Source organism: Ascaphus truei, chromosome 1 (assembly GCF_040206685.1).
Source record: "Ascaphus truei isolate aAscTru1 chromosome 1, aAscTru1.hap1, whole genome shotgun sequence".
Lineage (NCBI taxonomy): Eukaryota > Metazoa > Chordata > Amphibia > Anura > Ascaphidae > Ascaphus > Ascaphus truei.
The window spans coordinates 538,143,212-538,156,385 of NC_134483.1; the positions used below are offsets into that span (position 1 = coordinate 538,143,212).

At 60.8% G+C, this 13,174-nt stretch overlaps 1 protein-coding gene across 16 annotated transcripts in view; it reads left to right on the forward strand.

Annotated features, from left to right (window-relative positions):
• Positions 1-13,174, forward strand: part of DYSF (dysferlin) — a 406,918-nt gene that overhangs the window by 96,536 nt on the left and 297,208 nt on the right. For all 16 annotated transcript variants that reach the window (XM_075573113.1, XM_075573169.1, XM_075573215.1 and 13 more), the window contains exon 5: positions 10,862-10,970. In XM_075573113.1, coding sequence (XP_075429228.1) covers positions 10,862-10,970 — 109 coding nt within the window. The remainder of the gene's footprint in view (positions 1-10,861; positions 10,971-13,174) is intronic.

Consider the following 13,174-nt stretch of genomic DNA (forward strand, 5'->3'; position numbering starts at 1 on the left):
TCTGATACTGTACGGCCAGCTCTGATACTGTACGGCCAGCTCTGATACTGTACGACCAGCTCTGATACTGTACGGCCAGCTCTGATACTGTACGAACAGCTCTGATACTGTACGACCAGCTCTGATACTGTACGACCAGCTCTGATACTGTAGAACCAGCTCTGATACTGTACGACCAGCTCTGATACTGTACGACCAGCTCTGATACTGTACGACCAACTCTGATACTGTACGACCAGCTCTGATACTGTACGACCAGCTCTGATACTGTATGAACAGCTCTGATACTGTACGACCAGCTCTGATACTGTACGACCAGCTCTGATACTGTACGAACAGCTCTGATACTGTACGGCCAGCTCTGATACTGTACGACCAGTTCTGATACTGTACGACCAGTTCTGATACTGTACGACCAGCTCTGATACTGTACGACCAGCTCTGATTCTGTACGGCCAGCTCTGATACTGTACGGCCAGCTCTGATACTGTACGGCCAGCTCTGATACTGTACGGCCAGCTCTGATACTGTACGGCCAGCTCTGATACTGTACGGCCAGCTCCGATACTGTTCGACCAGCTCTGATACTGTACGACCAGCTCTGATACTGTACGACCAACTCTGATACTGTACGACCAACTCTGATACTGTACGAACAGCTCTGATACTGTACGACCAGCTCTGATACTGCACGGCCAGCTCTGATACTGTACGACCAACTCTGATACTGTACGAACAGCTCTGATACTGTACGACCAGCTCTGATACTGCACGGCCAGCTCTGATACTGTACGGCCAGCTCTGATACTGTACGACCAGCTCTGATACGGCACGGCCAGCTCTGATACTGTACGGCCAGCTCTGATACTGTACGGCCAGCTCTGATACTGTACGGCCAGCTCTGATACTGTACGACCAGCTCTGATACTGCATGGCCAGCTCTGATACTGTACGACCAGCTCTGATACTGTACGGCCAGCTCTGATTCTGTAAGGCCAGCTCTGATACTGTACGACCAGCTCTGATACTGTACGACCAGCTCTGATACTGTACGACCAGCTCTGATACTGTACGATCAGCTCCGATACTGTACGGCCAGTTGCGATACTGTACGGCCAGCTCTGATACTGTACGACCAGCTCTGATTCTGTACGGCCAGCTCTGATACTGTACGGCCAGCTCTGATACTGTACGACTAGCTCTGATACTGTACGATCAGCTCCGATACTGTACAGCCAGTTGCGATACTGTACGGCCAGCTCCGATACTGTACGAGGAGCTCTGATACTGTATGACCAGCTCTGATACTGTACGACCCGACCAGCTCTGATACTGCACGGCCAGCTCTGATACTGTACGGCCAGCTCTGATACTGTACGACCCGACCAGCTCTGATACTGCACGGCCAGCTCTGATACTGTATGATCAGCTCTGATACTGTACGACCAGCTCTGATACTGTACGACCAGCTCTGATACTGTACGACCCAACCAGCTCTGATACTGTACGACCAGCTCTGATAGTGTGCGGCCAGCTCTGATACTGTACGGCCAGCTCTGATACTGTACGACCAGCTCTGATACTGTACGGCCAGCTCTGATACTGTACGGCCAGCTCTGATACTGTACGACCAGCTCTGATACTGTACGACCAGCTCTGATTCTGTACGGCCAGCTCTGATTCTGTACGACCAGCTCTGATACTGTTCGACCAGCTCTGATACTGTACGACCAGCTCTGATACTGTACGATCAGCTCCGATACTGTACAGCCAGTTGCGATACTGTACGGCCAGCTCCGATACTGTACGAGGAGCTCTGATACTGTATGACCAGCTCTGATACTGTACGACCCGACCAGCTCTGATACTGCACGGCCAGCTCTGATACTGTACGGCCAGCTCTGATACTGTACGACCCGACCAGCTCTGATACTGCACGGCCAGCTCTGATACTGTATGATCAGCTCTGATACTGTACGACCAGCTCTGATACTGTACGACCAGCTCTGATACTGTACGACCAGCTCTGATAGTGTGCGGCCAGCTCTGATACTGTACGGCCAGCTCTGATACTGTACGACCAGCTCTGATACTGTACGGCCAGCTCTGATACTGTACGGCCAGCTCTGATACTGTACGACCAGCTCTGATACTGTACGGCCAGCTCTGATACTGTACGGCCAGCTCTGATACTGTACGGCCAGCTCTGATACTGTACGGCCAGCTCTGATACTGTACGGCCAGCTCCGATACTGCACGACCAGCTCCGATACTGTACAGCCAGCTCCGATACTGTACGGCCAGCTCTGATACTGTACGACCAGCTCCGATACTGTACGACCAGCTCTGATACTGTACGAGGAGCTCTGATACTGTACGACCAGCTCTGATACTGTACGAGGAGCTCTGATACTGTACGACCAGCTCTGATACTGTACGACCAGTTCTGATACTGTACGACCAGCTCTGATACTGTACGACCAGCTCCGATACTGTACGATAGTTCTGATACTGTACGACCAGCTCTGATACTGTACGACCCGACCAGCTCTGATACTGTACGACCAGCTCTGATACTGTACGACCAGCTCTGATACTGTACGACCCGACCAGCTCTGATACTGTATGACCCGACCAGCTCTGATACTGTACGACCAGCTCTGATACTGTACGACCAGCTCTCATACTGTACGACCAGCTCTGATACTGTTCGACCAGCTATGATACTGTACGACCAGCTCTGATACTTTACAGCCAGCTCTGATACTGTACGACCAGCTCTGATACTGTACGACCCGACCAGCTCTGATACTGTACGACCAGCTCTGATTCTGTACGGCCAGCTCTGATACTGTATGGCCAGCTCTGATACTGTACGGCCAGCTCTGATACTGTACGACCAGCTCTGATACTGTACGACCAGCTCTGATACTGTACGGCCAGCTCTGATACTGTACGGCCAGCTCTGATACTGTACGGCCAGCTCTGATACTGTACGGCCAGCTCTGATACTGTACGACCAGCTCTGATACAGTACGGCCAGCTCTGATACTGTACGACCAGATGCAGTAGTACAGGAGCGACAAACTTCAGTCCTCAGGGCCACCAACAGGTCAGGTTTTCTGGATATCTCTGCTTCAGCACAGATGGCTCAATCAGTACCAGCTTCAGCACAGGTGGCTCAATCAGTCTTTGACTGAGCCACTGATTGAGCCTCCTGTGCTGAAGCAGGGATATCCTGTAAACCTGACCTGTTGGTGGCCCTTGAGGACAGGAGTGGCCCACCCCTGCAGCAGTGCGTAGATGCCTTTGTGTGAGCGCATGTAGACTTGGCGCGGTTTGTCCGCGCTGGATCCCCCCTTACCTCTGCGGAGTAGCGGGTTGGGTGAGCGCCGCGAGACCTCAGTACATTAATGACGGATACCGTGGCTTGGGAACGTGGCTACAAAGAGCCTCTTTCTTACCTTTAAAAGATTCGGGAGAGATTCCCGGACACGGGGCAGGTGTGAGCAGGCGTTAAATGAGTAACAGGTAAAGCACGGTTGATGGTTTCACACCTTGGTGCGTCTCTCCCTCTGGTAAAGGGGAGCAGGCTGTCCACCCTTTCACTGCCAGAGAGCTCGCAATGCATTGTCCTTGCACATTTTACTTACTTCTAATAATGTTCACGGATACACAGATGTAGCAGGCATTATTGTGCTCGCACGCGTCAGCGGCTGCAATAGCGCGGTTGTCCCGCCCCCTTTCACACTTGCCCAATGCACACGCGGTACCTGCGCTCCGAGACCCCTGTGTCTGAGCTCCGCGGCCCCTGTGTCTGAGCTCTGCGACCCCTGTGTCTGTGCTCCGTGGCCCCTGTGTCTGCACTCCGCGGCCCCGGTGACTGCGCTCCACGGCCCCTGTGTCTGCGCTCTGCGGCCCCTGTATCTGCGCTCCGCGGGCCCTGTGTCTGCGCTCTGCGGCCCCTGTGTCTGCGCTCCGCGGCCCCTGTGTCTGTGCTCCGCGGCCCCTGTACCTGCGGCCCCTGTACCTGCGGCCCCTGTAACTGCGGCCCCTGTACCTGCGGCCCCTGTACCTGCGGGCCCTGTACCTGCGGCCCCTGTATCCGCTCTCTGTGGCCCCTGTATCTGCGCTCCACGGCCCCTGTATCTGCAGCACCTGTATCCGCGGCCCCTGTATCTGCTCTCCACAGCCCCTGTATCTGCGCTCCACAGCCCCTGTACCTGCGGCCCTTGTATCCGCGGCCCCTGTATCTGAGCTCTGCGGCCCCTGTATCTGCGGCCCCTGTATCTTCGGCCCCTGTATCTGCGCTCTGCGGCCCCTATATCTGCGCTCCGTGACCTCTGTACCTGCGCTCCGGGCCCCTGTATCTGCGGCCCCTGTATCTGCGCTCTGCGGCCCCTGTATCAGCTCTCCACAGCCCTTGTATCTGCGCTCCGCGGCCCCTGTATCTGCGGCCCCTTTATCTGCGCTCCGCGGCCCCTGTATCTACGCTCTGTGGCTCCATGTATCTGCGCTCTGTGGCCCCTGTATCTGCGCTCTGTGGCCCCTGTATCTGTGCTCTGCGGCACCTGTATCTGTGCTCTGTGGCCCCTGTATCTGTGGCCCCTGTATCTGCGCTCCGGGCCCCTGTATCTGCGCTCCGGGCCCCTGTATCTGCGCTCCGGGCCCCTGTATCTGCGCTCCGCGGCCCCTGTATCTGCGCTCCGCGGCCCCTGTATCTGCGCTCCGCGGCCCCTGTATCTGCGCTCCGTGGCCCCTGTATCTGCGCTCCGCGGCCCCTGTATCTGCGCTCCGCGGCCCCTGTACCTGCGCTCCGCGGCCCCTGTATCTGCGCTCTGCAGTCCCTGTATCTGCGCTCCGCGGCCCCTGTATCTGTTCTCTGTGGCCCCTGTATCCGCGGCTCCTGTACTTGCGCTCTGCGGCCCCTGTATCTGCGCTCTGTGTATCTGTGCTCCGCGGCCCCTGTATATGCGCTCTGCGGCCCCTGTACCTGCGCTCTGCGGCACCTGTATCTGCGGCCCCTGTATCTGCGCTCTGTGGCCCCTGTACCTGCGCTCTGTGGCCCCTGTACCTGCGCTCTGCGGCCCCTGTACCTGCGCTCTGTGGCCCCTGTATTTGTGCTCCGTGGCCCCTGTACCTGCACTCTGCGGCCCCTGTATCTGCGCTCTGTGGCCCGTGTCTGCGGCCCCTGTATCCGTGGCCCCTGTACCTGCACTCTGTGGCCCCTGTATCTACGGCCCCTGTACCTGCGCTCTGCGGCCCCTGTATCTGCGCTCTGCGGCCCCTGTATCTGGGCTCTGCGGCCCCTGTATCTACGCTCCGCGGCCCCTGTATCTGCGCTCCGCGGCCCCTGTATCTGCGCTCCGCGGCCCCTGTATCTGCGCTCCGCGGCCCCTGTATCTGCGCTCTGCGGCCCCTGTATCTGCGCTCCGCGGCCCCTGTATCTGCGCTCCGCGGCCCCTGTATCTGCGCTCCGCGGCCCCTGTATCTGCGCTCCGCGGCCCCTGTATCTGCGCTCCGCGGCCCCTGTATCCGCGGCCCCTGTATCTGCGCTCTGCGGCCCCTGTATCTGGGCTCTGCGGCCCCTGTATCTGCGCTCCGCGGCCCCTGTATCTGCGCTCTGCGGCCCCTGTATCTGCGCTCCGCGGCCCCTGTACCTGCGCTCTGCGGCCCCTGTATCTGCGCTCTGCGGCCCCTGTATCTGCGCTCCGCGGCCCCTGTATCTGCGCTCCGCGGCCCCTGTATCTGCGCTCCGCGGCCCCTGTATCTGCGCTCTGCGGCCCCTGTATCTGGGCTCTGCGGCCCCTGTATCTGCGCTCCGCGGCCCCTGTATCTGCGCTCTGCGGCCCCTGTATCTGCGCTCTGCACCCCCTGTATCCGCGGCCCCTGTATCTGCGCTCTGCGGCCCCTGTATCTGGGCTCTGCGGCCCCTGTATCTGCGCTCCGCGGCCCCTGTATCTGCGCTCCGCGGCCCCTGTATCTGCGCTCCGCGGCCCCTGTATATGCTCTCTGCACCCCCTGTATCCGCGGGCCTTGTGTCTGCGGCCCGTGTCTGCGCTCCGCGGCCCCTGTATCTACGCTCCGCGGCCCCTGTATCTGCGCTCCGCGGCCCCTGTATCTGCGCTCCGCGGCCCCTGTATCTGCGCTCCGCGGCCCCTGTATCTGCGCTCTGCGGCCCCTGTATCTGGGCTCTGCGGCCCCTGTATCTGCACTCCGCGGCCCCTGTATCTGCGCTCTGCGGCCCCTGTATCTGCGCTCCGCGGCCCCTGTATCTGCGCTCCGCGGCCCCTGTATCTGCGCTCCGCGGCCCCTGTATCTGCGCTCCGCGGCCCCTGTATCTGCGCTCTGCGGCCCCTGTATCTGGGCTCTGCGGCCCCTGTATCTGCGCTCCGCGGCCCCTGTATCTGCGCTCTGCGGCCCCTGTATCTGCGCTCCGCGGCCCCTGTATCTACGCTCCGCGGCCCCTGTATCTGTGCTCCGCGGCCCCTGTATCTGCGCTCCGCGGCCCCTGTATATGCTCTCTGCACCCCCTGTATCTACGCTCCGCGGCCCCTGTATCTACGCTCCGCGGCCCCTGTATCTGCGCTCCGCGGCCCCTGTATCTGCGCTCCGCGGCCCCTGTATATGCTCTCTGCACCCCCTGTATCCGCGGGCCTTGTGTCTGCGGCCCGTGTCTGCGCTCCGCGGCCCCTGTATCTACGCTCCGCGGCCCCTGTATCTGCGCTCTGCGGCCCCTGTATCTGGGCTCTGCGGCCCCTGTATCTGCGCTCCGCGGCCCCTGTATCTGCGCTCCGCGGCCCCTGTACCTGCGCTCTGCGGCCCCTGTATCTGCGCTCTGCGGCCCCTGTATCTGCGCTCCGCGGCCCCTGTATCTGCGCTCCGCGGCCCCTGTATCTGCGCTCCGCGGCCCCTGTATCTGCGCTCTGCGGCCCCTGTATCTGGGCTCTGCGGCCCCTGTATCTGCGCTCCGCGGCCCCTGTATCTGCGCTCTGCGGCCCCTGTATCTGCGCTCTGCACCCCCTGTATCCGCGGCCCCTGTATCTGCGCTCTGCGGCCCCTGTATCTGGGCTCTGCGGCCCCTGTATCTGCGCTCCGCGGCCCCTGTATCTGCGCTCCGCGGCCCCTGTATATGCTCTCTGCACCCCCTGTATCCGCGGGCCTTGTGTCTGCGGCCCGTGTCTGCGCTCCGCGGCCCCTGTATCTACGCTCCGCGGCCCCTGTATCTGCGCTCCGCGGCCCCTGTATCTGCGCTCCGCGGCCCCTGTATCTGCGCTCCGCGGCCCCTGTATCTGCGCTCTGCGGCCCCTGTATCTGGGCTCTGCGGCCCCTGTATCTGCACTCCGCGGCCCCTGTATCTGCGCTCTGCGGCCCCTGTATCTGCGCTCCGCGGCCCCTGTATCTGCGCTCCGCGGCCCCTGTATCTGCGCTCCGCGGCCCCTGTATCTGCGCTCCGCGGCCCCTGTATCTGCGCTCTGCGGCCCCTGTATCTGGGCTCTGCGGCCCCTGTATCTGCGCTCCGCGTCCCCTGTATCTGCGCTCTGCGGCCCCTGTATCTGCGCTCCGCGGCCCCTGTATCTACGCTCCGCGGCCCCTGTATCTGTGCTCCGCGGCCCCTGTATCTGCGCTCCGCGGCCCCTGTATATGCTCTCTGCACCCCCTGTATCTACGCTCCGCGGCCCCTGTATCTACGCTCCGCGGCCCCTGTATCTGCGCTCCGCGGCCCCTGTATCTGCGCTCCGCGGCCCCTGTATATGCTCTCTGCACCCCCTGTATCCGCGGGCCTTGTGTCTGCGGCCCGTGTCTGCGCTCCGCGGCCCCTGTATCTACGCTCCGCGGCCCCTGTATCTGCGCTCTGCGGCCCCTGTATCTGGGCTCTGCGGCCCCTGTATCTGCGCTCCGCGGCCCCTGTATCTGCGCTCCGCGGCCCCTGTATCTGCGCTCTGCGGCCCCTGTATCTGGGCTCTGCGGCCCCTGTATCTGCGCTCCGCGGCCCCTGTATCTGCGCTCCGCGGCCCCTGTATCTGCGCTCTGCGGCCCCTGTATCTGGGCTCTGCGGCCCCTGTATCTGCGCTCCGCGGCCCCTGTATCTGCGCTCTGCAGTCCCTGTATCTGCGCTCTGCGGCCCCTGTATCTGCGCTCTGTGTATCTGTGCTCCGCGGCCCCTGTATCTGTGCTCCACGGCCCCTGTATATGCGCTCTGCGGCCCCTGTACCTGCGCTCTGCGGCACCTGTATCTGCGGCCCCTGTATCTGCGCTCTGTGGCCCCTGTACCTGCGCTCTGTGGCCCCTGTACCTGCGCTCTGCGGCCCCTGTACCTGCGCTCTGCGGCCCCTGTATCTGCGCTCTGTGGCCCGTGTCTGCGGCCCCTGTATCCGTGGCCCCTGTACCTGCACTCTGTGGCCCCTGTATCTACGGCCCCTGTACCTGCGCTCTGCGGCCCCTGTATCTGCGCTCTGCGGCCCCTGTATCTGCGCTCTGCGGCCCCTGTATCTGCGCTCTGCGGCCCCTGTATCTGCGCTCTGCGGCCCCTGTATCTGGGCTCTGCGGCCCCTGTATCTGCGCTCCGCGGCCCCTGTATCTGCGCTCTGCGGCCCCTGTATCTACGCTCCGCGGCCTCTGTATCTGCGCTCCGCGGCCCCTGTATCTGCGCTCCGCGGCCCCTGTATCTACGCTCCGCGGCCCCTGTATCTGCGCTCCGCGGCCCCTGTATCTGCGCTCCGCGGCCCCTGTATCTGCGCTCCGCGGCCCCTGTATATGCTCTCTGCACCCCCTGTATCCGCGGGCCTTGTGTCTGCGGCCCGTGTCTGCGCTCCGCGGCCCCTGTATCTACGCTCCGCGGCCCCTGTATCTGCGCTCCGCGGCCCCTGTATCTGCGCTCCGCGGCCCCTGTATCTACGCTCCGCGGCCCCTGTATCTGTGCTCCGCGGCCCCTGTATCTGCGCTCCGTGGCCCCTGTATCTGCGCTCCGCGGCCCCTGTACCTGCGCGCCGCGGCCCCTGTACCTGCGCTCCGCGGCCCCTGTACCTGCGCTCCGCGGCCCCTGTATCTGCGCTCCGCGGCCCCTGTATCTGCGCTCCGCGGCCCCTGTATCTGTGCTCCGCGGCCCCTGTATATGCTCTCTGCACCCCCTGTATCCGCGGGCCTTGTGTCTGCGGCCCGTGTCTGTGCTCCGCGTCCCCTGTACCTGCGCTCCGCGGTCCCTGTACCTGCGCGCCGCGGCCCCTGTATCTGTGCTCCGCGGCCCCTGTATCTGCGCTCCGCGGCCCCTGTATCTGCGCTCCGCGGCCCCTGTATCTGCAGCCCCTGTACCTGCGCTCCGCGGCCCCTGTACCTGCGCTCCGCGGCCCCTGTATCTGCGCTCCGCGGCCCCTGTACCTGCGCTCCGCGGCCCCTGTACCAGCGCTCCACGGCCCCTGTACCAGCGCTCCGCGGCCCCTGTATCTGCGCTCCGCGGCCCCTGTATCTGCGGCCGCTGTACCTGCGCTCCGCGGCCCCTGTACCTGCGCTCCGCGGCCCCTGTACCTGCACTCCGCGGCCCCTGTATCTGCGCTCCGCGGCCCCTGTACCTGCACTCCGCGGCCCCTGTATCTGCGCTCCGCGGCCCCTGTATCTGCAGCCGCTGTACCTGCGTTCCGCGGCCCCTGTATCTGCGCTCCGCGGCCCCTGTACCTGCGCTCCGCGGTCCCTGTACCTGCGCTCCGCGGCCCCTTTACCTGCGCTCCACGGCCCCTGTACCAGCGCTCCGCGGCCCCTGTACCAGCGCTCCGCGGCCCCTGTACCAGCGCTCCGCGGCCCCTGTACCTGCGCTCCGCGGCCCCTGTATCTGCGGCCGCTGTACCTGCTTTCCGCGGCCCCTGTACCTGCACTCCGCGGCCCCTGTACCTGCACTCCGCGGCCCCTGTATCTGCAGCCGCTGTACCTGCGTTCCGCGGCCCCTGTATCTGCAGCCGCTGTACCTGCGTTCCGCGGCCCCTGTATCTGCAGCCGCTGTACCTGCGTTCCGCGGCCCCTGTATCTGCGCTCCGCGGCCCCTGTACCTGCGCTCCGCGGTCCCTGTACCTGCGCTCCGCGGCCCCTGTACCTGCGCTTCGCGGCCCCTGTACCTGCGCTCCACGGCCCCTGTACCAGCGCTCCACGGCCCCTGTACCAGCGCTCCGCGGCCCCTGTACCTGCGCTCCGCGGCCCCTGTACCTGCGCTCCGCGGCCCCTGTATCTGCGGCCGCTGTACCTGCGCTCCGCGGCCCCTGTACCTGCGCTCCGCGGCCCCTGTACCTGCGCTCCGTGGTCCCTGTCCCTGCGCTCCGCGGCCCCTGTATCTGCGCTCCGCGGCCCCTGTACCTGCGCTCCGCGGCCCCTGTACCTGCGCTCCGTGGTCCCTGTACCTGCGCTCCGCGGCCCCTGTACCTGCGCTCCGCGGCCCCTGTACCTGCGCTCCGCGGCCCCTGTACCTGCGCTCCGCGGCCCCTGTACCTGCGCTCCGTGGTCCCTGCGCTCCGCGGCCCCTGTATCTGCGGCCCCTGTACCTGCGCTCCGTGGTCCCTGTCCCTGCGCTCCGCGGCCCCTGTATCTGCGCTCCGCAGCCCCTGTATCTACGCTACGCGGCCCCTGTATCTATGCTCCGCGGCCCCTGTACCTGCACTCCGCGGCCCCTGTACCTGCGCTCCGCGGCCCCTGTAACTGCGCTCCGCGGCATTGACTTTCATGGCGGGTGATTGGGCGGCGATGGTGCAGACCGCGCGCTGATGACTCCCGGAGAGGAAGTGCTTGGATCTCCTGCCACGTGTTTGTGGGAGAGCGCGGAGAACGCGGCGGTTACTGACACATCAGCTTCATGCCACTTTTATGTATTGTCTTGCAGGCAACTTTAACCCTTCAGATATCTTACTTTCCTCCGCCCGGAGCGGTAATTCCATCTGCTGTACCGCTCGATCCCACACCGTCACTGGCCGAGCTGGACACCGTCACTGGTAAGTCGGCGGCTTCAAGTGTTACCACCAATGGCAATATATTGTGTATATAACGTGTTTGCAGAACTCTGTATTGATTATACCCCCAGAAATATAAGGTGAGGCATTGGTATGGTTCTCTCTGTAGTATCACAGTGGTTTGCAGAGGCAGAATTAGACGGTCTCGTAAAGCTGCGGACCAAGTAATATCCTACATGTGTGTTTGTTTAAATAAATCAGTTCTGTACTATGAGAAAATACTTGTAGCATTAAAAAAAAAAAAAAACCCCATAGTGAATGACATTTTTAATGTATTCTAATGTAACAAGCATTTTTGTTTCTATAGAAACCATTTACAAAGTCACATCCCCTACCTCTTCTGAAACAAACTCTGGCTCTTGAGCCCTGCCCTCTCTCTAGCAGTGCACCAATTATCTCTAGTAACTGTCTGGTCATATGATCTTCCCCACTGAACTTTGCATCCTGGGTACTCTTGTGCAGCCCTAACAGAGAATTAAATAACCCCCCAATTTCGCGATTGATTACAGGAGAATGGATCGATCGGCAAATTAGCTAATCACTAGTCACTACCGTTGCGTCATCAGCGACGGAGCAATCACGGGATTTTCAAAGGTCGCCAGATATTTCACAGGGAGCACAAGAGCAGCCGGTCGTGGGACAGTCAGGCCAGTGGTGGCCACCTGCTGGCCAGGCTGACGCCCTACACCCCGGTGATGTCCGGCAGAACGTGCCTCTTCCATGCTGATGTGTGCTGGCTGATACTTTGGCCGAAAGTGTCAACGTGGCTCGTTTTATTTTTTATTGGCCATTAGCTTCAATAAAGAAATCCGATAACTGAAAGCTGCAAATTCTGAGAGAATGATTACACTTTCATTTTGGGACATCACTAAAGCTGATGGGAGACTAGACGATGAATTGACCTATTATTATTTTTAATAATATATTGACTTATTATTTAGCGGTTTGGTTTGTTATAGATTTTTTTTACCTTGGTCGATCTGGTGGATCCCACAGGGTTTAACCAGCATGCACTGGGCTCTGGGATCCACCCCCAGATATATTAAGGTTAGCAAACATTTTAGATTTGCTGTTTAATATATGGATTTATCAGAATGCTTTACCTGACTTCGGTGACTGATAGATGTGGGAGCTGGTTACAAGGCGCAGTAGGAGGAGCTATGGAAGTGTTGTGAGTTGTACATACAGTATGAGTGGCGTTTAACATGTTAGGTGTCTCTTGCCATCATACTTTTTTTTACGTGTCATAAATGTCCAGTAGGTCTGAGGGCACAGATTAACAGGCCTCCTACATTTGTATTTACTGTATATAGAACCATCCATGTACATAGGGTTGCCAGGTGGCTTCTCCAAAAATATTGGACATGATGAATGGTGCGACACACACACACACACACACACACACACACACACACACACACACACACACACACACACACACACACACACACACACACACACCGCTTCATGCTGTTTCGTCCTCTCCTAGAGTGGGGGCTGTGTATAGAAAGCTGGAGTGGGGGGCTGTGTATAGAGAGCTGGAGTGGGGGCTGTGTATGGAGAGCGGGCTGTGTATGGAGAGCTGGAGTGGGGGCTGTGTAGAGAGCTGGAGTGGGGGCTGTGTATAGAGAGCTGGAATGGGTGCTATGTATGGAGAGCTGGAGTGGGGGTTGTGTATGGAGAGCTGGAGTGGGGGCTGTGTATAGAGAGCTGGAGTGGGGGCTGTGTATAGAGAGCTGGAGTGGGGGCTGTGTATAGAGAGCTGGAGTGGGGGCTGTGTATAGAGAGCTGGAGTGGGGGCTGTGTATAGAAAGCTGGAGTGGGGGGCTGTGTATAGAAAGCTGGAATGGGGTCTGTGTATGGAGAGCTGGAGTGGGGGCTGTGTATGGAGAGCTGGAATGGGGGCTGTGTATAGAGAGCTGGAGTGGGGGCTGTGTATAGAGAGCTGGAGTGGGGGCTGTGTATAGAAAGCTGGAGTGGGGGGCTGTGTATAGAAAGCTGGAGTGGGGGCTGTGTATAGAGAGCTGGAGTGGGGGCTGTGTATAGAAAGCTGGAGTGGGGGGCTGTGTATAGAAAGCTGGAGTGGGGGCTGTGTATGGAGAGCTGGAATGGGGGCTGTGTATGGAGAGCTGGAGTGGGGGCTGTGTATAGAGAGCTGGAGTGGGGGCTGTGTATAGAGAGCTGGA